Source organism: Aotus nancymaae, unplaced genomic scaffold, assembly GCF_030222135.1.
Source record: "Aotus nancymaae isolate 86718 unplaced genomic scaffold, 86718_ANA_hifiasm-v0.15.2.pri h1tg000019l, whole genome shotgun sequence".
Lineage (NCBI taxonomy): Eukaryota > Metazoa > Chordata > Mammalia > Primates > Aotidae > Aotus > Aotus nancymaae.
Genome location: NW_026988431.1, coordinates 25,451,536 through 25,477,371, shown reverse-complemented (window position 1 = coordinate 25,477,371; position 25,836 = coordinate 25,451,536). Strand labels below are relative to the sequence as shown.

Here is a 25,836-nt window from a genome sequence, read left to right as displayed (position 1 = left end):
TCAGAGGGCACAGGGAAGATGTCCCAGCAAAAGGAACACGAGCATCCATGCAAAGGAGGGTGGCTGGAGAGGCAGGGTGGGCATGGAGGTAGCCTGGAAGCCACTCTGTGGAATGCACAGATGTACATTTTCTCTTTTGAGCAGACAGGAGCCACCCAAGACTAGGATCTGTCCCTGTACTCTTCTAGAAGTCTGAAAAGGATGGTAAAGTACAATTTAGTTTCTTAAGTTAATGGATGAGTATGTGTGCAGTGGGAGTTCAGGTCTTTTGAGAAAAGACCCACCACATGCACACTAAAGGAAGCAGCATCAAAGCCTGTTCCTCCGGCCTCCTTGGGTGATACCATGTGGATGATGCCTGGGCTCACCCAGAGCAGGCATAGGTCCTACAGCAACCCCCGCCACCTCCTGCCTCCCCTGCAGAAAAATGCCGTACATGCATGTCTACTACTTGGCTCTCAACAGATCAGCCCCTGACATACCAAAAACCAAACCAAAATAAATGGTTAAATGCTATTCCTCTGCACATATGTGTCCATATGTATGTTGGAAGAGTGTGAGCAGAAACCAAAGAAAAGTCAAGCCTGGGAGAAGGTACTGGGGATAGTACAGAGCCAAGGAGGACCAAACTCTTCCTTGGAGGTCCTCTTCCTCACTGAATTGTCACCTTTCCCTCACTTGGAGGAGTGAAGGAGGACTGGGCATCTGCCAAGCTTCCACCTGCCCGGCCCCTCCCAGCTGGGGCTGTGACTGCACCTGGAGGACAGGCCTTCAGTAGCTATGCACAGCCTGCTCTGGGTCTATCTTTGGCTGTTAAGTCTAGGTCATCATAAGTCATCCTCCTTTAGCTAGGAGGCCCAGAAACTGAGAATCAAGCAGGGGGCTTGTCCCCAAGAGAGGGTACACAGTTGTGCTTGCCCACCATTATCAATATTGTATAAAAATACACAGGGCTGCAGTGAGACGAGACTGGAAAAAAATTACTAAAGACAGTCTTACAGGATGTTATCAGTTCTCAATCACAGGGAACATATATTGTGAATACAGCTCATTCCTATTACACTGACAGATACACTGAGGGACAGGGCCTTGTCCACACTGCCAATCACAGATCCTAGGGTATAGCGTGAGTTTACCAAATCCCAACCAATGGGCCATTTAATAATGTGCCTCTGAAATACCTTTTTCTGTGTCTCCTAACTCAGTCTTATCTAGAGCAGCCCACCCCTTAGCATCCTCTGCCTCTGGGGGTCATAGAATATTAGGGGGCAGAAGAGCCTGGGCAGGGGCTCTGGTGTGGCCCCAAGGTCTACATCAAAGGACTGCATAGGCTGCTCCTTGAGTGCGTGACATACAAAAGGCTGAGAAGATGCAGACTGGAACAGCCATGGCCCCAGGGAAGACCGGTCCAGACTTACTTGGACTTGTTGATGGCTCTCTTGAGTTTCTTCTCCAGCTGCCGCATGCGGCCCATGGCGGCATTGTACCTGGCCGCCGTCTCCTTATGCACCAGCTCGCTCCTGGTCTTGGTCTGCTCTGCCTCCATGACCTTCAAATGACAGCAGAGGTCAGCCCAGACCAACCCAGAACAGCTCCTGCTTGGAGTATTACTTATATCATTTTTCAAAAAATATGCTTTGGACCAGGCACAGTGGCTCACGCCTGTAATCCCAGCACTTTAGGAGGCCAAGGCAGGTGGATGGCCTGAGGTCAGAAGTTCAAGATCAGCCTGGCCAACATGGCAAAACCCTGTCTCTACTGAAAATACAAAAATTAGCTGGGCGTGGTGGCGCACCCCTGTAGTCTCAGCTACTTGAGAGGCTGAGGCTGGAGAATCACTTGAACCCAGGAGAGGGAGGTTGCAATGAGCCGTGATCACACCACTGCACTCCAGCCTGGACGACAGAGCAAGATTCTGTCTCAAAAACAACAAACCCTCCAGCTCTTGGAAGAGACCCTCACACACACTCAGCTTCCTGCCTTGAGAGAGAAGGTCACTGAGCATGTCGCCTCAGTTACCTCTCCTAGGTAATCAAGGAGTTCCTCCCAGCATCGGGCATGAGCTATGTGCAGTCATGTGGGGCAGGTGTGGTGGGTGGAGGAGGGCAGCTCAGGGGTAGGAGTGGCAAACTGCATCCCATATCCCGGAACAGGCAGATGCTGAAGGTCCAGGGACCACAGGGATACTGCTCAGTTCTGGTCCTTGCTCATGTCAGCCCATAGAAGAGAACAAACAGCTGGCACCTTCCTGCATGGGTGCCACTGGGCACTGAATGGGTGTTTCAGTCTGGCTGGGCGTAGCCTCTTTGCAGGGTCCCACACCAGCAGAATGGCCCAACCTGCCCAGTAGACATCCACCAGGCACAGCTCCTCAGCCTCCTGGCTTTCTCGACTCATCAATATCCAAGGCCTTTGCACCCTCAGTTACACTCCCAACATCTCTTACAACATCACAGAGCTGCAGTCAGGGGCCTCCTCTGCCCAGGGAGGCAATCTCACTGTCTGCTCAGGACCTCCGTTAGCTCCTTCAGACTGTTTTCTGATTCTTACTGTGTCCTTGGGCAACGAAACCTAAGAAGGCACTTCTTCCCACTGTGTGGAAGGGGGGCAGTTCTCACCCACCAGCGTCAGGGAGGCTGTCCTGAGCAGCTCTTCACCTGCCATTCCAGGCCTCATATCCACTGTGCACCAGGAGAAGTGCTGACCCTGCGTCCTGTCCTCTCCAGCAGCTGCCTGCTGCTAGTTCAGAAACAGTTAATGCCTCTCATTTCCAAGTCACATTTCCCTCTTCCTCTGTCTGATCTCTTTCAGCAGACATCAGAAAAGCCAATTTATCCCTCCCAGGATGCCAGCCCTTCTCTCTCAGAGGATGAAAAGCTATCACCTTCCCATAAAGGCTGCTTCAAGGCCAAAATAGCTGAGGCTCAAGGGGCCTATGCTGCCCAAGCTCCCCAGCTGGGGAGCACCAGGGACCCCAAGCCCTGTGTCCCAAGGAAGGCTGCTCAACTGCAGGCTTGGCAGCGCTGCAACGAGCTGCTTGTGTTTTCCAGAGTCCTCGTCAACCCCAGCAATGAGCAGAAAACTGATCCTCTGTCCCTGCCTGTGGCACTGCATGTGGCCTAACAGAGCACACCAGGGCTAGTACGTTGGTTTCAGCCATGGCTCCAAGTGTGGCTGCCTGATGTCACCACAGGAAATGTGAGGGGTCGCACAGATGGTCTTGGGCAAATAACGTGAGAACCGCAGTGTTCTGCTGTGCCTTGAGGGATTGTGTAGTCCAAACCACTGCCATGTCTTCAAGATAGCGTGGGCCTTTCTGAGCACGGAATTTTCTTTTAGTAGACCCTGAAGTAAAATACTCTGGAAGAAGAGTGTGAGATGAAGCTCCCTTGTTTTAAAGAAACAAGCTTCCTAGAGTACCCAGAGGCAGACAAGGGCAGACATTTTATAGTCCTTCCATCCTGCAGCTTTCAGCAGGCTGAGCATCCCAGGCCCGCCAGGCTCTAGGAGGGGTCAACATGAGCACCACTGGGGGAAATGCTAAGTCCAGAGAGTCCCCAGTTACTTCATGCTGTTTCAAAGCCAACCATGCAAGTCTGTGTCCTAGAGAAAGAATGACATTCTGCATCATCCCTATCATCCATCACATTCGGGGGGCATGTTCTGTACCCTGACCTTATAAGTGGCATGGGGATGTGATGGGGGAAAGCTTTGCCACAGGCTTTGTCTCTTGCTGGTGTCCATTTTTTAACTCATCCGTTCAATGAAGGGCATTTCCAGCCTATGCAACTGTGAAGGAATCTGGAACGAGGAACATCAGCTCCAAGGTGGAAATCCTGACATGTGACCTGGAACTCCTGCCAATCTGCAGAGGTTGTCCCCATCCCCAAGAAAACCAAATGGGCCCTTCCCTTCAGTGGCCACGGAGAGGGCACATATCAGCTGTCCCTCTCAGTGCCCTATGAGGCCCTCATGACCTCAGGAGTACAGGGCCATCTTGTACAGCCCCACAGGTCTTACACTGCACAACTTCAAAAAGCACTATTCCTAAAAACTGTGGTGTAAATGGTGCCCTGAGTTGGGAGGCCACCCACCATCCATCCACTGGGGCCCTAGGACTTAAAAACAAGAGATAAACAAAGCAGAAACTTGGTTTATCTTTAAAGAACAGATTAAATGACTTCTGAAATGCTTGCTTATAGGCTGACATGGTCTCCAGCTGGGGTAGAAGGGCAAAAAGGAAAAGCAGTCCTTCAGCTAATTTCTTGCAAGAAGCTACCCTGCATTTTGTCCTTTTCATATCTATCAGACATTGGCTTATAAATTTCCAAGATTTCCAGCCACCTCTTCCATTTTTCATGAGATGACCCAAAAAAGCTGTTTCCAGCCCAAGTCTAGCTCTGTGAGCATCACACCCACCAGGGGGCAGGAGGCGCAAGGCCTCGCAAAGCAAAGCTCAGCTAGAGTCTCAGGCTGCAGGGAGAGGTGCGATAAAGTCACGTGGATATGACTCTTGAAGTTATTTGTGTGTCAAGCGTTCTATTTAAGGAAGCACAAAGCCATCTTTAATTATCAGATCCCCCGGGACTTGAACCACTGTGGCAGGTGACATTGAAAAGGGAAATGCTGTTGGCATTAACCTGCTGACTTTTCTATTCCAGCCCCCCAGACGGCTTTCTCAAGGAGTCACCAAGACCTCTTGCAACCCCCTACCCACTCTGTTCAGGGTCTTAGTTGGAGCTGCTGAACCCACAGGTCAGCTCACCCACCCACCCTGCAGCAAACCATCCCTACACTGGTTTTCCAGGCACTTGTGATTTAGACAGAGAATGCGGAGGGGCACAATGGACCTAGGTGATGCAGGGGGAGGGTACCAGGAACATGAGCCTGGGCAGCCCAGGAGCCAAGCCTGGAAGGGGGAAGAGGTATCCAGGAACATTCTCCCTGACTTCTAAGAAACCTGGTAGTTAGGCAGGGGTAACCAAGTAATGCTGCACCAAGAACTGTCCCTAGCTGCTATGGTCTGAACATTTATGTCCTCTCAAAATTCTCATACTGAAATCAGTCCCCATTGTGGGGGCATTTGGAGGTAGGGTCTTTGGGAAGTGATGAGGTCATGAAGGTTCCATGAGGATTCATTAATCTCATCATGAATGAGATTAATGACCTTACAAGCTCATGTACCCCTTCCACCATGGTAGGACATGGAAAAGATGGTCATCTGTAAACCAGCTCACCACCTCCTGAGGCCCTCACGAGACACCAAATCTACCAGTGCCTTGATCTTGCACTTCTCATCCTCCAGAACTGTGAAAAATAAATTTCTACTGTTTACAAACTACCCCATTTATGGTATTTTGTTTAGTATTTTGTCTTTGCCTGAACAGACTAAGGCACTACCATTTCTGGTTCTCAGTAACGCAGCCAGAGAGGTGGTCACGGGAGCCGGTAAAGAACCCAACATAATGGCATAAAACCCAGCAAGCCAAGCCGTGGGTGAGGATCACACACAGCCCACCTCCTTCGTACATGTCAGCTCCCTGAATCCCAGCCCAGAAGGCCTGTCCTAAGTACACGCTTGATTCTGGTCTGATCTGCCACGACCTCTGCTTTCTCCAACAGCACATACCCGAACCACAGACCCCGTGTAGGGCTGGGAATCAAGGTCTCCTCATCACAGATTCTAAACCCAGCCAGTATGCTGGGGTTCAGTGGGAGCAGACCCTGGAATACAACCTGGTCCCTCTGGAAGCCTGAGTCCACAGTTAAGACCCTTCGGGGATGACCTGAACCAGACAAACCTTCAGCAACATAAGGGGAAGGAGCAGCTCTCCCTGTCATAGAGAGACACTATGACTCATCTCAGAGCACTGGCTTCATACCAAGCACAGCCAAGAGACCACATGGAGATGACAACCTGTGACTTTCAGAGTGTTTTCGGGCAAGATGCCTAGGAGTCGAGTCTGTTACCTCCACAGCCAGCACACATGCACGTGCACACCCCCACAGCACACCCGGCCATGACTCATACCCTCTGAGTGGCGTGATTCAGCATCTCCTGCCAGGCGGAGTCAAACTGCCGCTTGTCATCCTCCAGCAGCCGCTGCTCGGCCAGAGAGATGGTCTCCTTGGCAGCGCGGAGCACCTCCGTGGCCCTCTGGAAGTCCTGAGTGGCTTTCTGAGCTTCCAGCTGAGCCTGTGTGAGAAAGAATCCTTGTGAGACCTCAGGAAATGGCAGGGGCTCCCCATGGTCCATTTTACCTTTCAAAAAATAAGCATCCCAAGACCCAGGACAAGTTCATCTCTGCCTCTTCACTCTCGGCACCCACAGGTCCTCGTAGATGCCGACAAGGCAACGGGCCCCTGATGGGGGAATGAGCGTCAAATCAGTGAGCGGACATTTCCACAGTTCTAGGCCCGATGGATGAGATAAACACATCAGCCCCTGGCCCGAATCTGACATGACAGGTACAGCCAACCCCACGGCCTTTCTCAGAAACTTTGCCTCACCAATGAGGCCAAGGTGGATACAGTAGTCCTGACACCTTCCCTGCCCAGATTTGTGGCTCAGTTTATGGCAAGTCGAACCAGGAAGGCCCCTGGAGATCATGGTCAAAGACTTCACTCTACAGATGGGGAACTGTGGCTAGAGGACACAGCCTTTCCTGAGATGGCACAGCTGACTAGAAGCAGAGCTGTGCCAGAATCCAGGCAGCATGAGTTCCAGCCCAGCACTGTCACTCTGCCAGACAGTCCCCTACTCAACTCACATCCACCGACACCAGTGACAGGCCAAGTATGGCACCAGGCAGGCAAAGAGAAGGACCTAATTAATTAAAACAACACAGTCCCTGCTTTCAAGGAGCATCAGGTGGGAGAACCAATACCAACTGTAGCTGACCATATGTCTAGAGCTGCCCCCACAACATGCGTCCACTGATTGTTCAAAATGTGATAGCCGGGTGCAGGGGCTCGCACCTGTAATCCCAGCACTGGGGGAGGCAGGCGGATCACTCGAGGTCAGGAACTAAAGACCAGCCTGGCCGATATGGTAAAACCCCGTCTCTATTAAAAATATAAAAATTAACCAGGCGTGGTGGCAAGCGCCTGCAATCCCAGCTACTTGGGAGGCTGAGGCAGAACAATCACTTGAACTCAGGAGGTGGAGGCTGCAGTGAACCGAGATCATGCCACCACACTCCAGCCTGAGTGATAAAGTGAGACTCTATCACAAAAAAAAAGATTAATCCCAATCGAATGTAAGGCATCCCTAATCTTGAAGACTTAGTACAAAAAAAAGAATGTTAAGTTTATCATTTATCACACAATGAAATATTTTGGATATAGATCTCCCCATCACAGATTAAATAAATTATTAAAATTAATTTCAGTTGGGTGCAGTGGATCCCACCTGTATCCCAGCACTTTGGAAGGCCACAGCAGGAGGACCACTTGAGGCCAGGTATTCAAGACCAGCTTGGGGAAACGCAGCAACAAGACCCCACCTCTGGAAAAAATTAAGAAATTATCCGAGCATGGTGGCACATGTCCGGAATCCCAGCTACTTGGGAGGCTGAGGCAGGAGGATCACCTGAGGATACGGTGAACTATGATTATGCTGCTGCACTCCAGCCTGGGTAACACAACGAGACCCTGCTTCTTAAAATAAATAAACAAAATTTAAAAATCAATTTCACAAGCCAGGCGTGGTGGCCCACACTTGTAATCCCAGCACTTTTGAAGACCGAGGCGGGCAGATCATGAGGTCAGGAGTTCAAGACAATCCTGGCCAACATGACGAAATCCCGTCTCTATTGAAAATACAAAAATTAGCCAGGTGTGGGGGTGCATGCCTATAGTCCCAGCTACTCAGGAGACTGAGGCAAAAGAATTGCTGGAACCTGAGAGGCAGAGGAGGCAGTGAGCCAAAATAGCGCCATTGCACTCCAGCCTGGGTAACAAGAGCGAAACTCCGTCTCAAAAAAAAAAGTTAAAAAAAAAATTCACCATTTCATCTTTCCTTTTTTACTGGGACCACTGGGAAATTTACAATTATATAGGTGATTCACATTGTATTTCTTGTGGACAGTAGATACCTTTACCCCAAGATGGGCCATGTGATGGCAATTGTGTGACTGCATGAGAAATCACCACCAAAACATCACGGTCACCACTCCACAGGCTCACCTTGAATTCCCCAGCAGAGCACATGCCCACCTCTGCCAAAAGCTGGCCTCTGCACCGTCCCACCACCCTCCCTCGGTTAACCGCGTCTCCAAGTCAGTTACATAATACCTGGTGGGATGCCCCTGGGGCAGCCCCTGGCACCAAGAGGGGAACTACAGGGACCTCACCCTTACCCAGAGCAATTCTCCTATGACTTAGAGGAAGTCTTCAGAAACCACAGGCGGAGGGTGCTTGGTGAAGAAGGTTAAAGGAGGCAAAAGAAAAATCAGAGACTCAGAGCACACCAGTTCCCCAAGGCAAACAGCAGCTTTCCTGTGAATGTGTACTGCATACCAGACCCAGAGCCAGCCCTCCAGGCAATGACAATCAGGTGGGGAGCTGAAGCAAGCATGGAGTGGACACTCAAAAGTCCATAATACAATGCTGTATATGAGCATGCCACAGCAGGGAGGGAAGTGTGGTAAGGGAATGTGAAGGAGAAATTACTCCAGTACAGAGTGTAAGGCCGGTTGCCTTGCCAGGAGTTCGGATGCACAGCCCCCCACCTTTTTTCCGAAAGCTCGGACATGCTCGGACACGTTCCCTTCTCCCCTTCTCGCACAGCCTGGCTTTCCCTTAAAGAACCCAGTATGCAAGCGGGGTCTTGTGCTCCTAGCCAAAGAAACCTCCTCTACACCTTTAGCCCCTGTCCTCGTCCAAACTCCCGGCGAGGCAACTGGCCTTACACAGAGAACCGAGGAAGGCCTCTTTAAGGAGGATGATCCTGAACTGAGGACTGAAGGACACAGATGATTTGAAAATATGGGCTGATGGGGAGGTGGGGGGCAGACGGAAGGATCTCAGACTCTAAATATGTATTACAAAACAGAGTGCCTGTAGGAGATTTGATGATACCTGAGATCAAATTTTTAAGAAGGACTCGAGTGAAGACTTTGAATGAATGCCAGGTTAAACCTTCAACCAAAGTGGCCCAGGGACCTGTCCCTGCTGTGGACTCACTATGTGGCCAGTGGCCCACTTCCACTCAGGTGTGCCTCAGCTACACAATGAGAACAAGGATGCCCACCCTCCCTGGAGCTGACCAACTCACCCCCAACCCCTGCCCCACCTCATGCCTCCAGGCCCATTAGTGGTTCTTAGTTCTTTCATGTGAGGTGAGCCCTCCAGAGCCTCCCTCCACTGGCCAAGCTGCAGGGAAAGAGAAGAAGTGGAGGGGACTGATGACCTTCAAAGCCACCCCAGCCGCACCCACCTCACACCAACTCCGGAGACGCACTGAACCCTACGGGATCCTAAAGTGGGATCTGTATTTGCTTTTTCAGGAAATTTTTAGTGTTTCAATTCAGCAATATTTAAGGGTGAACTCTTCTCCCAGTTCTCTCTGCTTCAATTATGAACTTCCTATTTCTTCAATCAAAAAAAGACGCTCTCATGAGGGCCTTCTGAAAGGTGGCTGCTGTACCACGGGCCCAGCACCTCTTCACACCCACTGCTATGCATCTGATGAGTTCCAAATAAGAGAACCAGATCTCTACAAAGGAAAAGAGGAAGCCCACTAGAAGCTGCCTTTGAGAACACGTGCTGTCAAATTCCAGACACGAGTCTGAAGTTTCTGCAAGATTCCTTCTCCTGTATGGTGACATCAGATACATGTTTACCTGGACTTATCACAGGTGCAACTAATGTGAGCCCTCACTCCACATTTAACCCGCAGAAACCAGATGGCATCTCTCCATAACTCATCCACTTATCAGTTCATTCACCCAAGTAAGCACTGGGCACCTGTCATGCCCCCACTGCTGTCTATTCTCTCAATTTGTTGTGGTCTCAAGGCAAAGCAATATATCAGCTAAAGACCCTCACTTCCCAGCCCTCACTAAAACTATCCCCCTGATAAGTGACAGCTAATGAGAGGTAAATGAACACTGAGTGAGACTTCCAGGAAGGCTCCTGTTATGGACTGAATGTTCGTGTCCACCCAAATTTACATATTGAAGCCCTAACCCCTAATGTGATGATATTAGGAGGTGGGGCCTTTGGGAGGTGTATCAGCCCATTCTTGCTCTCCTATAAACAAATACCTGTGGGCCAGGCATGGTGGTTCACGCCTGTAATCCCAGCACTTTGGGAGGCCGAGGTGGGCAGATCACTTGAGGCCAGGAGTTCAAGACCAGCCTGGCCAACATGGCAAAACCCCATCTCTACTAAAAATATGAAAAAAAAATATTAGCCAGGTGTGGTGGCAGGCACCTGTAGTCCCAGCTACTCAGGAGGCTGAGGCAGGAGAATCACTTGAACCCAGGAGGTGGAGGTTGCAGTGAGCTGAGATGGCACCACTGCACTCCAGCCTGGGCAACAGAGTGAGACTCCATCTCAATAAAAAAAGAAAAAGAAATACCTGACACTGGGTAATTTATAAAGAAAAGTGGTTTAATTGGCTCACAGTTCCATAGGCTGTACAGGAAGCATGATTCTGGCATCTGCTCAGCTTCTGGGAAGGCCCCAGGACACCAATCACGGCAGAGGCAAAGCGGAAGTGAGGCATCTCACACGGTGCCTGGACTTGGGTCCAGGGTTGGGGAAAAGTGCTACACACTTTTTTTTTCTTTTTTTTTTTTTTTCTGAGACTGAGTCTCGCTCTATTGCCCAGACTGGAATGTAGTGGTGTAATCTCAGCTCTATACAACCTCTGCCTCCCAGGTTCAAGTAATTCTGCCTCAGCCTCCTGAGTAGCTGGGACTACAGGTGCACACCACCAGGTCCAGCTAATTTTTGAACTTTTAGTAGAGACAAGGTTTCACCATGTTGGCCAAGCTGGTCTCAAATTCCTGACCTGAGATAATCCACCTACCTCAGCCTCCCAAAGTGCTGGGATTACAAGATTACAGGTGTGAGCCACTGTGCCCAGTTGCTACACTTTTAAACCAGATCTCACGAGAACTCACTATCACGAGGATAGAACCAAGGGGAATGGTGCTAAACCATTCATGAGAAACAGCCTCCATGATCAAATCACCTCCCACCAAGCCCCACCTCCAACTTCGGGGATTATGATTGGACATAAAATTTGGGAGGGGGCACAGACCCAGACGGTATCAGGAGGTAATTAGGGTTCGATGAGGTCCTGAGGGTGGGGCGCTCGTAAGAAGGGGAAGAGAGAGGGATCTCTCCCTCTGCTGCACTGAGGAAACACCATTCTGTCAAAGGCCTCTTAGGAAAGATTCCGCAAAGGAGGAGGGTATCAGGCAGCAGGCCAGGCCAGGAGGCACCAAAGAGTTTACACACGCATTTAACTGAGGAAAGTTTAACTGCGACATTGCTTCTCAGGGTCATCACAAGACACAGGGCTTCCAAAGTCAGAAACCAATTTAGCAATCCGAGAGAGAGCTGGCTATCCGGTTCTCATCATCATCTGAAAGATGACACCTAACAATCACTGGTACAACCAATAACGTTTTACCTTCAAATGGTAACAAAGGCCCCAGGCCCTGGTATTTAATATATTATTTGAATAGGGCTCTATGCTCACAGGTCCTGTGGTGTGCACAAGTCACGCAGTGATTCACTCACAGCAGAGAAACCCAATGAGCCATCAGAAGAAGTGAGGCTCTGCTTATAATACTACTAGAGAGGAAAATGCTAGTCGAGCTTAGTTTGAGGTCTAAGACGCAACACAGAAAAAAATGTTAAATACCCTCATGACTTACAGACACTAACCGCTTTCATGAGAACAGCTCCATGGAGAGAATTTTAAAAGGCAGATCTTGGGCTGGGCAAGGTGACTCACACCTGTAATTCCAGCACTTTGGAAGGCCAAGGCAGGTGGATCACTTGAGGCTAGGAGTTCAAGACCAGCCTGGCCAACATGGTGAAACCCCATCTCTACCTAAATACTAAAATTAGCTGGGTGTGGTGGTGGGCACCTGTACTCCCAGCTATTCGGGAGGCTGAGGCAGGAGAATCACTTGAACCCTGGAGGTGCAGGTTGCAGTGAGCCGAGATTGTGCCACTGCACTCCAGCCTGGGCAAGTGACTTTGTTTTTAAAAAAAAAAAAAAAGGTTGCTCATGAATGAATTAGACACTGGCCCAGGCCAGCTGTGACTGTGAAGCACTTGGAAATGTGGAAATGTATGGGCATTCCACAAAGGGTCATCAGCAAAAGGAGTCGTGGGTAGAGAAGTGTGGCATGGTTGAGGCGGCCACAAAGGGAGAGAGGCCACAGTCATGCCCCTCTGACTCAACTATTGCCCACAATGGCTCTCAGGAAGGAACAAGAGCATTTGCACATTTGCATTGGCTACAACAAAGGTCCAAGACAGAATGAAGTTAGTTTACAGACCTCCCAGTTCAAGCCCCTCATTTTTCAAAGGAGAGTCCAGAATAGGTAATGTTACACAGCTATTTAGTGGCCTCCCAGAGCCAGGAATCCAGAGCCCTGGCCCTTAGTCTGGAGCTATTTCTGCTCAACCATGCAGTGTCTACCCCCAGGAGTACCTCGTTAACATAGTCACTGGACAACTGGACAGTCTCCCTACCAGTATTACACGGCAAGAGCAGCTGCTAGGGCTCCAAACACAAGACGGAAACGCCACTGTGCACAGGATTGCTACCTCCTGCCTGCAGCTCTCGTCCCGAAGCCTCACGCGGGTCTGGCGGACAGGCTCGTGGTTAGCTCCAGCAGCTGCAAAGGAGGCGGCTGTCCAAAGCCATTCTCTAGCAGGTGGTAGCTCCAAGTCAGGAAGAAAGCCCTCAAGACCAGACCAATCTAGGACCTGACCACTAACAAATCTGTAAGTCTGGATACAGATGATTACAAAGGAGAAAATAATCATAGCAGTTACGACTTTAGCATTTATTCTGTATGAGATAATCTATATAAGGTGTTCTGAATACAGTACATCATTTAAGTCTCAAAATAACCCTATGAGGTCAGAGGACCAAGGCTCAGAAAGGTTAAATAACTTGCCCAAGATCACACAGCTGTCAAGGACAAAGTCAAGGTTCAAAGCCTAACCCAGAGCTTTCATTCTAACTGTTTTTTTTTTTTTTTTTGAGTCGGAATTTCACTATTGCTACCCAGGCTAGAGTGCAATAGCATGATCTCAGCTCACTGCAATCTCTGTCCCCCGGGTTCAAGTGATTCTCCTGCCTCAGCCTCCCAAGTAACTGGGATTATAGGCACCCGCTACCACACTCGGCGAATTTTTGTATTTTTAGTAGAGACAGGGTTTCACTATGTTGGCCAGGCTGGTCTCAAACTATTGACCTTCGGTGATCTGCCCGCCTCAGCCTCCCAAAGTGCTGGGATTGCAGGCATGAGCCGCCGCACCCAACCTCATTCTAAATTTCTATTAAACAGAACTTGCTGGTGCTGCGAACTCCTGACAGAGAAGTACTGGTCAAGGAAGTGTAGCCTTAGCTCCTCACACGAATCAAGGACATGCTGGCCACTGCCACACAGGTCAGGATGGGCAGGGAAGTTTGCAGAGTTTAAGATTTGCAGAAAGCACCAAGCAGGAGCAGAGGAGACGTGGGGAGGAGAAGGCCCACTGCTGTAGGCGCTGAGCTCATCCACAAGAGGCCGGAAAATGGGGTGTAGAGGGAAGGACTCGAGTGAAGACTTTGAATGAATGCCAGGTTAAACCCTGGCCTACAAATGAGGGAATTGTAGCCAGGAGGGGCAGGCACAATTCCCTCACCTAGAGGCACAGGCCTCCGACTGCCTTCCCCATGCCCTTTCTAAATATGCCTTTAGTACTTAAAACCCAAAAGGACTCTGGTTTACTTGGGAATGAGTGGGCTCAGTATGCATACACCCCTCCCCCAGCACTTGCCAAAGAAATGATGGAGCCAGAAGAGGCTTCTGGACCCCCGTGGACACCTGGACATGGGTTTGGAGGAAGGAGTGCCCCACTTTCTTCTAGAGAGAGTTGGAAAGATACCAGCCCGGGGCGAAGCAGAAGCTGCTCGGGTGTGAGGTGAGCAGTGACCCTGCAGGCGCGGGGCAGCAGAACCCGGAGGAGAGCGAAGCCCCAGCCAAATGACAGGTGGGCCAGCTTCTACCCCTTGTGCTTTGCTGGAGGAATCTCACCCCGACAGGGGCCGGGGCAAGGCCCCTGCTGGATGGGGGCAACCACTAGGCAGGAAGCCTCTGTCCTTTCTAACCTGATACTTTTTGTCCTTGCCTCTTTACAGTGAATGTCACAGGCACTGCTGGGAAGAACCCCTCCTCCGGCTAGAAGCTCATGAAGAAAAGCATCAGAGGCCTTTCCAACCCAACTGAGGAAGATGGAAACCCTTTGAAAACATGGTCAATAACCCCTGGGGGGTCTCAGTGAGGGAGGGATGGGCAGGACAGACATCAAAGTGGACGAGAGACAAGGGTGTCTGTTCTCAGCTTTATTAAAGCCGTGGTTTTCTGCCTATCTGCTGAGGAATCTCAGAGACCGGCAGTTCATGGACTGCCTGAGCCCTTCCAGCCGGCAAGCCGCCCAGCCTGCACTCCCCCTTCAACTCCTGAATGATGCTTCAGAATGATGCTTCGTTGAAGAGGACCATAGACAGAAACTGGCCATTCTGACAGCACCATTTTACCCCTGGGGATATCTGGCATATATTTTAATCCAAATTATCCCAGAACAAAGTTTCATTTGAAATCATTTTCTGGAGAGAATTCCATTAAGCCCATTTAATGCCTTGATTATTTTTCACACCCAGGTGCTTCTAATTTTTCATATTTATGTAGTCAAAATTATTCTCCTGAGGATCGGTTCCTTTCTATTTCAAATAAACAGATTTGGTTGAATGAACAGTTTCATCCATATCAAATTTTACTAAATGTAGCTTGTGGCATGGAGTTTTTCATTATTTCTATTAAAATTTTCCTGAATCGGTTCCTTAAAGATCTAAAAATTTGGGCAGGCACAGTGGCTCACGCCTGTAATCCCAACACTTTGGGAGGCCGAGGCAGGAGGATCACCTGAGGTCAGGAGTTCAAGACCATCTTGGCCAACATGGCAAAACCCTGTCTCTACTAAAAATACAAAAATTAGCTGGACATGGTAGCAGGCACCTGTAATCCCAGCTACTCAGGAGGCTGAGGCAAGAGAATCGCTTGAACCTGGGAGGTGGAGATTGAAGTGAGCTGAGATCGCACCACTGCACTCCAGCCTAGATGACAAGAGTGAAACTCCATCTCAAAAAAAAAAAAAGATCTAAAAATCTGTCAAACATATGGGACATCATTTTTTCTTACTTCCAAAGGTTACCATGTACAGTGTGAGCCATTATCAGTTTAATAGTGTTATTCAGTGCACATTATAAAGTAAACAAGAGATCCACGGTACGCATCTATTCTTAGATGAGAAAACCACGGGCGGTCTTAAGAGAGACAGCGCCTGCAGTTGTACCGTGGACAGACTACGCAGCCCTTTCACGTGTCGGAGCAGCAAGAGAGCTTTGCAGGGTTACAAACATCAAGGTCAAACAGTTTTGTTCCGGCTTGAGCTTAAAGGTGAACTATTTAAAAACAAAAATGTAAAAGCTACTGCTTGCTTCAAAATACAGCTAGGAGTAAGAAGGGAGAGCTGGGGGTGGGGGCAAAGATGAAATAGGATTGCCCCCAGGTTGGTAACTGCAGAAGCTGGATGATGAACTTCTGAGGTTCCATTATGCTATTCTCTATTTTGCATATATTTGAAATTTTTGACCCAGTTTCTGGCAAGACAAACCCTACTGCCAACAGTCATCCAGAATAACCATGGGTGAGTCTGATGCAAGGGTTTTGGTTGGGGGCACCAGGGAAGGTTCGTGAAGCACTGAGCCCACCTCTGCTTCTCTTCGGTGCCAGACACCAGCCTGCAGTTCACCTCTGGGCACAGCATGTTCACAGAAACCACCCAAAGCTTCCCCTTGCACTCAGGCAGCACTGGTTCCTCTGCCTCAAGCCGGCACCATGTGTCACCCTATGGAATCTCCCTCATTCATGTAAAAGCTGGCAGGAGGCCAGGCACGGTGGCTCACGCCTATAATCCTAGCACTTTGGGAGGCTGAGGTGGGTGGATCACAAGGTCAGGAGTTCGAGATCAGCCTGGCCAGCATGGTGAAACCCCGTCTCTTCTAAAAATGCAAACATTAACCAGGCATGGTGGCATGCGCCTGTAATCTCAGCTACTCAGGAGGCTGAGGCACGAGAATCACTTAAACATGGGAGGCAGAGGTTGCAGTAAGCAGAGATCACACTACTGCACTCCAGCCTGGGTGATGAGCGAGACTCGTCTCAAAAAAAAAAAAAAAATCACTGGCAGGAGGAGGGTCTCAGGCCTTGTGTTTTCACAGGGCATTACTTAGCCTGAGTCAGCATGCCTAGGCTAGTCAGCTGGCTGATGTCTGTGACCCCTCCCCACACTTCCATTCTTTCACAATTATTAGCAGCTTACAGGGCCTGCCTGCCACACACAGCAGGCCTGCGGGAACTAAGCATCCTAAATCAAATCCTTCCTGTTGCTGCAGCAACACCACAGAAGCCAGGCTCTTCCTGCCCGCCTTAGCCAGAAGGGTGCGCCCACATTCCTCCTTGTCCTCCTCCACTCTCACCTTCATGCTCTAGCAGTGTGCCACCGGCTAGAGGACCACGGGCCAGGCATGAGGCAGGGGCCCGAGCCGGGGACAGAGAGCAGTGCCCCAAGGTCAAAACCCCCCAACAACACCCCAGGGTACCACCACCCCACCCAGATTCCTAGCCCACAGAACCAAATAACAGGGTCTTTGTGCTCAGGGACATGGAGACATGTTGACCAATTATTTTATTCTCTAGGAGAAAATGTAAGAGCCTAACAAGTAATTGGCCTGCTCAAAGCATCGAGCTTAGGTATTCTACCAACCCCAATCCAAGCTGCCTTCCCTGCCAGCCAGACACACACCCATCCCCAACATCACACTCTTGCACTCTCTGTCCCCAAAACACACACACAACACTCACACCTGTAATCCCAACACTTTGGGAGGCCAAGGCAGGCGGATCACCTGAGGTCAAGAGTTCTAGACCAGCTTGGCCAACATGGCAAAACCCCGTCTCTACTAAAAATACAAAAATTAGCTGGGCATGGTGGTGGGCACCTGTAATCCCAGCTACTCAGGAGGCTGAAGCAAGAGAGTCACTTGAACCTGGGAGGTGGAAGTTGCAGTGAGCCATGATCGCGCCATTACACTCCAGCCTAGGTGACAAAAATGAAACTCCATCTCAAAACAAAACAAAACAAAAATCTAAAAATTTTTCAAACATACGGAACATTTTTTTCAGTCCCAAAAGTTACCATGTACAATCTGAGCCATCTCTTAATCCTTCAAATGTGTGCTAACGCAGAACGCTCCTCCGCTGCCATGGGTTTCCCTGAGCTCAGCAGGGCTATGCCTTCCTCCCTGCCCGTCCACTCACATTTATCTTCCATCTCTGCCTTTGTCCCCCACCTACACCATCATTCCCAGGACCCATGAAACCCCAGTGTCTCCTAGACACACACACACACACACACACACACACACCCCAATCAGGGAAGCCATTTCATCTTCCACTGGGACACACGAATCAGACCCAGGCTACAAACCTGGTCATTGCCTGACGCTGCGAGGGGGTGAAGAGCAATGCTTTATGCCTCAGGGCCGCAGAGCACTGGAATACTGCGTGCTCTGAGAGTCCATGTGCTCCGCAATTATGCCTCATGACAATCCTTTGCAGTTAATGAGTAGCTGCTGGTTTCCAATCAGAAGGGTGGAGCATAGGAGGAGAGGTGGGTGTATACAAAACTGGGATGCGAGAAGAGGAAAGAGCATCGCCCTCCTGTAAGCTACAGCTGGGCTGTCAGAGCCCTTGGCAGAGCTCTGATCCCGACTCCTACCTCTCTTCTTCCTCTCCAGTGGAAGAACCAGGTGGCCAGTTGCTCCCTCCCCGAGTCCACTCTTCGCTGCCTGGGGCTTGTGAGCAGAACACAAACTCTTCAGTGACTGCTCCGCAGAGATGGTTACACACGCACCATGTGGAAAAACCAGCCCCCTGTATCTCTCCAATCTTAACACCCCATAATGCCAACAAAAGAAACATTTTAGGCCGGGCATAGTGGCTCACACCTGAATCCCAGCACCTTGGGAGGCTGAGGAGGGTAGATCACCTGAGGTCAGGAGGTCAAGACCAGCCTGGTCAACATGGTGAAATCTGTTTCTACTAAAAATACAAAAATTAGCCAGGGATGGTGGTGCAGGCCTACAATTCCAGCTACTCAGGAGGCTGAGGTGGGAGAATTGCTTGAACCCAGGAGGCAGAGGTTGCAGTGAGCCAAGATCGCACCACTGCATTCCAGCCTGGGCGACAAGAATGAAACACGGTCCCCCACCGCCCCCCACCAAAAAAAAAAAACCACATTTTGATGCCTTGCACAAAACTGGCATTGATTTGACCAGGACAATTGGGCCACTCTGAGGCCATGGTCTGTGTCATGAGAACCAGGAAGAACAGAGTAAATCCCTGGCACCAACAATAACCATTGTCTCGGGTCAGCAACCTTGAACAAGTCACTAACTTTTCAGATTTGAACGCCAAGGCCTCTGCTAACTCTAAGGAAGCCTCAGTTTCGGTACTGAAAATACATAATTACAGCAGGGACCCATAAGGAGAGTTCTATAATGCAATATCTGGCTTTAACAACATATGCAAATTGGGAGCCAGCAGGCTAGTTAACCACGAGCTGTTTTGCTTTTGCTATCTTCTTTACTGCTGTGCAAGTTTGCAGATTTTCCGTGATAAAAAAGTTTACAAAATTGCTTCTCAATACACTTCTTAATCAGCGGTTGCTTTGCTATTTATCTACCACACAGTTCTTTCTTCAAACTCGAAATTATGTCACTGGGTGGAGCAATAGCATAATCTGAGGGAAAAGGGGAGGGCCACCCTATTTATCAAGTCAAAAAATAACCACTATTTCCAGTCAAATGTTTTCAACTAATCACTAGAACACCTTTTTTAAACAGCTGGGGAAATCTGAAAAAGGACTGGATACTAAATGATATTTAAAAACTAATTTTGTTAGATGAAAAAAATGTGACCTTTTAAAGGTTCTTATCTGTAAAGAGATAAATATCTAAATATTCAGGTGTGCAGTGATAAATCTCTGACAGCTTTAAAATAATCAAGGAAAAAAATAGAAGGAGGGTGGATGAAACCTGATTGGCAGCAGGTTCACAATTGTTGACACTGGTGACGGGCATGTGTGGTCCACCAATGATTCTACTTCTGTAGAAATTCCATAATAAAAAGTTGTAAAGAAATACTTTTTGAAGGTGTTGGTTCATCAGTTATAATCACTTTTGCTCTTTATCTTCCACATAACCAAAAAAGAAAGACGGAAAACCAAAAATATTTGTCAGTGGTTATCCTCATTAAAGGCAACATTTCAAATAAATAAGCAAACAAATAAAACTAAAACAAGGCCAGGTGCAGTGACTCATCCCTGTAATCTCAGCACTTTGGGAGGCCGAGGCGGGTGGATCACATGAGGCCAGAAGTTTGAGACCAGCCTGGCCAATATGGCGAAATCCCATCTGTACTAAAAGTACAAAAATTAGCTGAGTGTGGTGGCGGATGCCTGTAGTCCCAGCTACTCAGGTGACTGAGGCACCACAATCCCTTGAACCCAGGAGAGGGAGGTTGCAGTGAGCAAAGACTGCACCACTGCACTCCAGCCTGGGCAACAGAGCAAGACCCTGCCTCAAAAAAAGAAAAAGAAAAATCTAAGATTGGTTGGCAATGAGGGGAGGTAAAAAGCCAAAATGTTAACCCACGCCGGCCGCAGCAGCTCCTGCCTGTAATCCCAGCACTTTGGGAGGCCGAGGTGGGCAGATCACCTAAGGTCAGGAGTTCGAGACCAGCCTGACCAACATGGTGAAACCCATCTCTACTAAAAATACAAAATTAGCTGGCCATGGTGGCGCATGCCTGTCATCCTAGCTACTCGGGAGGCTGACGCAGGAGAAGTGCTTGAGCCTGGGAGACAGAGGTTGCGATGAGCTGAGACTGCGTCACTGCACTCCAGCCTGGGCAAAAAGAGTGAAACTCCATCAAACAAACAAACAAACAAAATGTTACCCAAACAAGAGACAGGTTTACAAGACTGAGCTGCTCACGGTCCCTCCAAGCCCACCCTACCCACACGCAGTCTTTTAAGATGTATAGGAAATGACAGCGCCCAGCAATGACCCAATAGCCTGTTAGTGGCCAAACCACTCCAGTTGTCCAAAAGTTCTCATCTCTAATCTCAATCTCTTCTGCGATGATTTAAAGCTCTCAGCTCTTTCTCTGTCCCTGGCAGAGACAGAAAAACAACAAAACACGCCCGCTTAAAATTACAAAGCACCACATCAGGACAGATCCACTTTCAAGGAGAGCCGAAACCGAACGCGGGCACCTGGATAAGGCCGTCCCTCCCCGCACTCTACCTCTACTGCCCTGATGGAGGGAGGGTAAAAGGAGCCAGGACAGGGGTGTTATGAAATCCCTACTGTGTGCTAGGTGTGAACCCATGGAGTCTAGACCACAGCCCTGCTAGAGGTATTGTCAGACCCATTTTACATCCAAAGAAACTGGTTAAGGCACTGGTTGAAGGTCACAGGGCTAGAAAGGAAGGAGACAGGACCCATATCCAGGCCTTCGACTCTGATCACCTGGAGAGAAAAAGCACCAAAGCAGGGCCCTATATTATCATCCCGCCCCCGCCCCCGACCCCGACCCCACCCCCGACCCCGCCCCCGCCCCACCCCCGACCCCGCCCAGCCCCAGCCCCCGCCCCCACACCCGACCCCGCCCCCGACCCCGCCCAGCCCCAGCCCCCGCCCCCGCCCCCCGCCCCCACCCCCGCCCCAGCCCCAGCCCCAGCCCCACCCCCGCCCCCGCCCAGCCCCGCTCCGCTCCGCTCCGCTCCGCTCCAGTGCTGTATTATCTTGTAAGCTTGACGTTTCAGTGAACCAGCTGCTCCTTTGGCCGTTCTTAAGCAAGCTTCACTGAAGCTTACAAGACTGATTCTCTACACTGTAGATCCTGATGAGAACCCGTCGTTCACACTCTCTCCATGCTGCCATCTGCACACTCACTTTGCCGAGCCGTCTCTCTATAGGGCACCCAAAGGCTTGGCAATCCCTGTTCAACCCCTCCTTACCCCCTAGTTCTGTACCAAGGAACAAATGGGCTCTACAGAAACCACTGCAGATGTATCCAGCATGGGTTCTTACCTGGATTATTTTTAAAGTTTTCTCACCACCTGCCCACTTGGTTGGAGGCACCACATGCCAATCATAAGCTAATCCTGGGCTCTGCTCATCTCTATTTGGAAACTGCTTTCCAACACACTTGAAATAAATGGGTTCAAAGTCATTAACATTCCTCGTGCCTCAGACAAAAATACTCAAAATAAATGATGAAGGGGAGTTATCTGTCAATGGCCCCTTCCCTGCCAGCTGGGATCTACAAAAGAAACCTCTTAATTGGAGAGCTTCTCCATAATGGCCACGACTGGTCTTTTGCCAGCCAGTACCTCACACAACCGCTTGGCTTCAGTCCCAAGGGATACCATTTAACAGAGGCAGAGGACACACCCACTCTAGACAAAGTAACTTCAGTTAACACCAACTCACTCTGCCATCTGGAAGCCCAGATCTTTCTACTCTCGGCCTGTAAGCCTGGGAGACACCCATGAAAGGTATGTGAAGGGAGAGGAGAGGACAACTCAAACCCAGGACACCAGCACACACTGGATGACCGAATGCCTGGTCAGTCCCCCAGACCCAGGACCCTTGGAGTTAAGATGCTACAGCAAAAAAAAGTCTGGTAACCCACAGCCCTCTCCTCTATGCATAGTGCATAGAATTTCTATGATCTCGTCACAGCAGCATCGCCCCTTGTGTCCTGGAAAGTCTTATGAGAGCCAAAACCGTGTTACTAATTTTTTTAATTCCCAAAATCTAGCATAGTGGCTGGTACACTGCAAATGTTTATGGTAGAAATGATCACCCACAAACAACTCCCTTATGATCAATCATTAGGAATGCATTTGTGATTTTTTCTCCTGTGACTCCCGCAATTAGACACGTCTATCTGAACGTGTTTATCCTTGAAAATGGCCATTTACGGTGATGTAAAAACTCACCTGAATAATCAATCTATATACTCTAAGTCATGTCATGTGAATGCCATTCTCTCAAGATCTAACTCATTCCCCCCTCCACTCAACCTCACCTCTTCCAAGCTGGGCGATATATAACCCAGATCCCAGTGAAGCTTCAGGAAACTCAAGCCTGGGAAAAAATTTACCCTCTCTGACTTCACAGGACAAAGTTTCTGTACCTGTTTCCTCAGTTTGCCAAGTTATAAAATAGTGTATGTGAAAAAATACTTTGAAAACTGCCCAACACTATGAACATATCAGGAACACATCTCATGAATTATTTTACTATTCACTTGGTCTTCTCAACAGGACTGCAGACTCCCGGAAGGCACTGTGAGTCCCCAACACTGGAATGTGGAGAAGCTGCACTTAGAAACAGGTGCTACACCAAGCCCTCCAGTAGCCGGGAACGCTGGCTCTCCTCTTCCCACCTCCTCCAGGTTTCCAACGTCCCTGGGTCATTCAGCACTGTTTCTTGCCCGTTACACTTAAGCACAGCCAAAGGAGTGACTGGTTCACTGAAACGTCAAACCCCCACCTCCAACCTAACCTTGCTCCTGGATCAGCATAACTTGGCTTAATTTTAACTACCACCTTCAAGAAGATCTGCAAAGGAATTTCAAGGTCAGAGGGACACAGATAAAAATGAGGGCTTAATATAAACAGGAGTTAACACAACATACCTTTCTGGTGAGCACAGCATATAAAAAATCTGAGGGATCTGTTATCATGCAAGTGCAAAGACACTCAGCATGGCTGCAGCCAGGGGCCCCTGGCCAGAGCAGGCGGTCAGAAATAGCATCGGGCACAAGGGCACACACAGCCAGGGGCCCCTCTGGCTGCCGGAGGCCACACCATTTCAGGCCACCCAGGGATCTGTAGAAAGGATGGTAATGACCTTGTGACAGGGCCAGGGCAGCAGCTCCACCCCCACCTGAGGAGCCGGGATTGGCCCGAGCTGGTGTGGCAGGGGCTCTCCAAGTGAGCCCAGGATCCTGGCAAATCTCCCTTCCACCTGGTACTGCCAAGCAAAGCAGGTCTGAGGAACTCAGGGGCCTCCTCCCAGCTCTAAATGGCTGGAAATAAACTGCAGCCAATGGAACTAAGAATGAAAAAGGATAATATATCCACACAGAGGAATCCAAATGTCTCAGGGCTGAGATGACTACACCTTAAGCCTTTGTAATTCTATCAATTCCAAACATTCCTTTATTTATTTGTTTAGTTTTTGAGACAGGGTCTCACTCTGTCACCCAGGCTGGAGTGCAGTGGCACAATCATGGCTCAGTGCAGCCTCAACCTCCCGGGCTCCAGAGATCCTCCCACCTTAGCCTCCCTGGTAGCTGGGACTACAGGAGCACACCACCAAGCCCAGTTAATTTTTTATATAGATGGGGTTTTGCCATGTTGCCCAGGCTGGTCTTGAAAACTCCCAGGCTCAAGCAATCTACCTGCCTCCACTTCCTAAAGTGCTGAGATTACAGGCATGAGCCACCGTGCCAGGCCACAAGCATTCCTCTTTATAGCAAGTACTCATTTTCCACCTTTACTTTGCACCACACAACATGAAGATGCAGAAAGGATAGGACGCAGTTTCTGCTCTCAAGCTCACGATTCCAGGGCAGGCATCTTAACCCATGCTTTACAGGCTAGGAACACAGATCGAGATTCAGGCTTCTAGACTCATTAGCTTTGTGACCCTAAGCACTTTCTTACTTCTCTGTGCCTCAGTTTCCTCACCTGCAAAACACAGATAATAACAGAACCTAGCTCATGGGGTTGCTGCGAGGAATAAGTGAGTTAATACGTATTAAGTGCTGAGAACAAGCACACAGTAAGCAACAGAGTGTCATACAAGCAAGCGCTATGTAGCATTAGCTTGCGGGTATTACCCCACATGACAGGAATATTTAAGCGGATGTGATATATACCTTGAAGTTATAATTTATGCACCCATGCACATGTCTGTTTTGAGAGGATAACATCCACAATGTTCAAATCCTCAAAGAAGCAGAGCTGAGAAAAAGCTGAGGGAGCGGGGCTACAGGAAGGGTTCATAGAAGCTACACTGACTTGTGCCTTCATTTTAATCCGGCAAAGGGTAAAAGCTAGGCAGTGCTGTCCAACAGAACTTTCTGCAGTAATGGAAATGTTCTTTATCTACTATCCTGAAATAGTAGCCAGCCTCCACGTGTGGCTATTGAGCACTTGAAATGTGGCCAGCCAGAGTGAATAAATGAATTTTTGGTTTAATTTTAGTTAATTTACATTTAAGCAGCTATGCGTGGCTAATGGCTGCTATTTTGAACATCACAGAGCTAGTCGGTCTGGGAAGAACAAAGACACAGTGAAAGAACAGATTATGCAATGATGCAAAACATTCCCTGCTGTCCTCAGAAATCATGACTAGAACACCACAACGTACCCCGCAATTGTAAGTAGTGACGCGCACACACGCTGAACCTCAGCACAGAGAAGTGCAGATGCCGAAAGACAAGAGGGGCCAAGGCCGGGAAAAACCTCATGCGCTGTGGTCAGATTTGGGCTTGACACTGGAGACAGAAGAAACATTCTGTATTAGCCAGGGTTCTCCCAAGAAGCAGAACTAATAGGATGTTTATACAGAGAAGCACATAGTATAAGGAATTGGCTCATGCAATTATGGAGGCTGGCAAGTGCAAAATCTGCAGAGTTCAAAGTCTCCAAGTAGGCTGGAGACCCAGCAAAGAACTTATATTTCAGTTCAAGACCGAAGGCTGTCTGCTGCTGAACTCCCTCTTGCTTGTGGGATGTCCCTCTTTTGCTCTATTCAGACCTTTAACTGACTGGATGAGGACCACCCACATTGGAGAGGGAAATCGGCTTTACTCAAAGTCCACTGATTTAAATGTTAATGTCATCCAAAAACACTCTCACAGAAAACACCCAGAATTATATTTGACCACATATCTGGACACTGTGGCCCCGTCAAGTTGACACATAAAATTAATCATCATATGTACTAAAGTTTTTAGCAGGACTAACAGCAGAACTGACTCTGGCAAGATAATTCAGCTTGGCGGAAGTAGGGAGAGATGGAGGTTCCAGGAGGCAGGAAGACCAGCTGAAAGGCTATTTCAGGCCTGGGGCGGTGGCTCACACCTGCAATCGCAGCACTTTGGGAGACTGAGGCAAGTGCATCGCTTCAGAGACGAGCCTGCGCAACATGGTGAAACCCCATCTCTACTAAAAATACAAAAATCAGCCAGGCATAGTGGTGTGCACCTGTAAGGTGAGGTGGGAGGATTGTTGGAGTCTGGAAGGTAGAGGGTGCAGTAAGCCAGGATCATAGCCCTCTGCACTCCAGCCTGAGTGACACAGTGAGACCCTGTCTCCAAAAAAAAAAAAAAAAAAATGCTATTTCAATGCTCTGGGTAAGACATGAGGGATTGCACCAAAAGA

At 49.2% G+C, this 25,836-nt stretch overlaps 1 protein-coding gene across 2 annotated transcripts in view; it reads right to left on the bottom strand.

Annotated features, from left to right (window-relative positions):
- The window catches only part of SH3BP5 (SH3 domain binding protein 5), a 77,698-nt gene that overhangs the window by 5,660 nt on the left and 46,202 nt on the right, over window positions 1–25,836 (bottom strand). For both annotated transcript variants that reach the window (XM_012466793.3, XM_064378675.1), the window contains 2 exons: window positions 6,032–6,196; window positions 1,419–1,549 (listed from right to left, as the gene is read on the bottom strand). In XM_012466793.3, coding sequence (XP_012322216.3) covers window positions 1,419–1,549; window positions 6,032–6,196 — 296 coding nt within the window. The remainder of the gene's footprint in view (window positions 1–1,418; window positions 1,550–6,031; window positions 6,197–25,836) is intronic.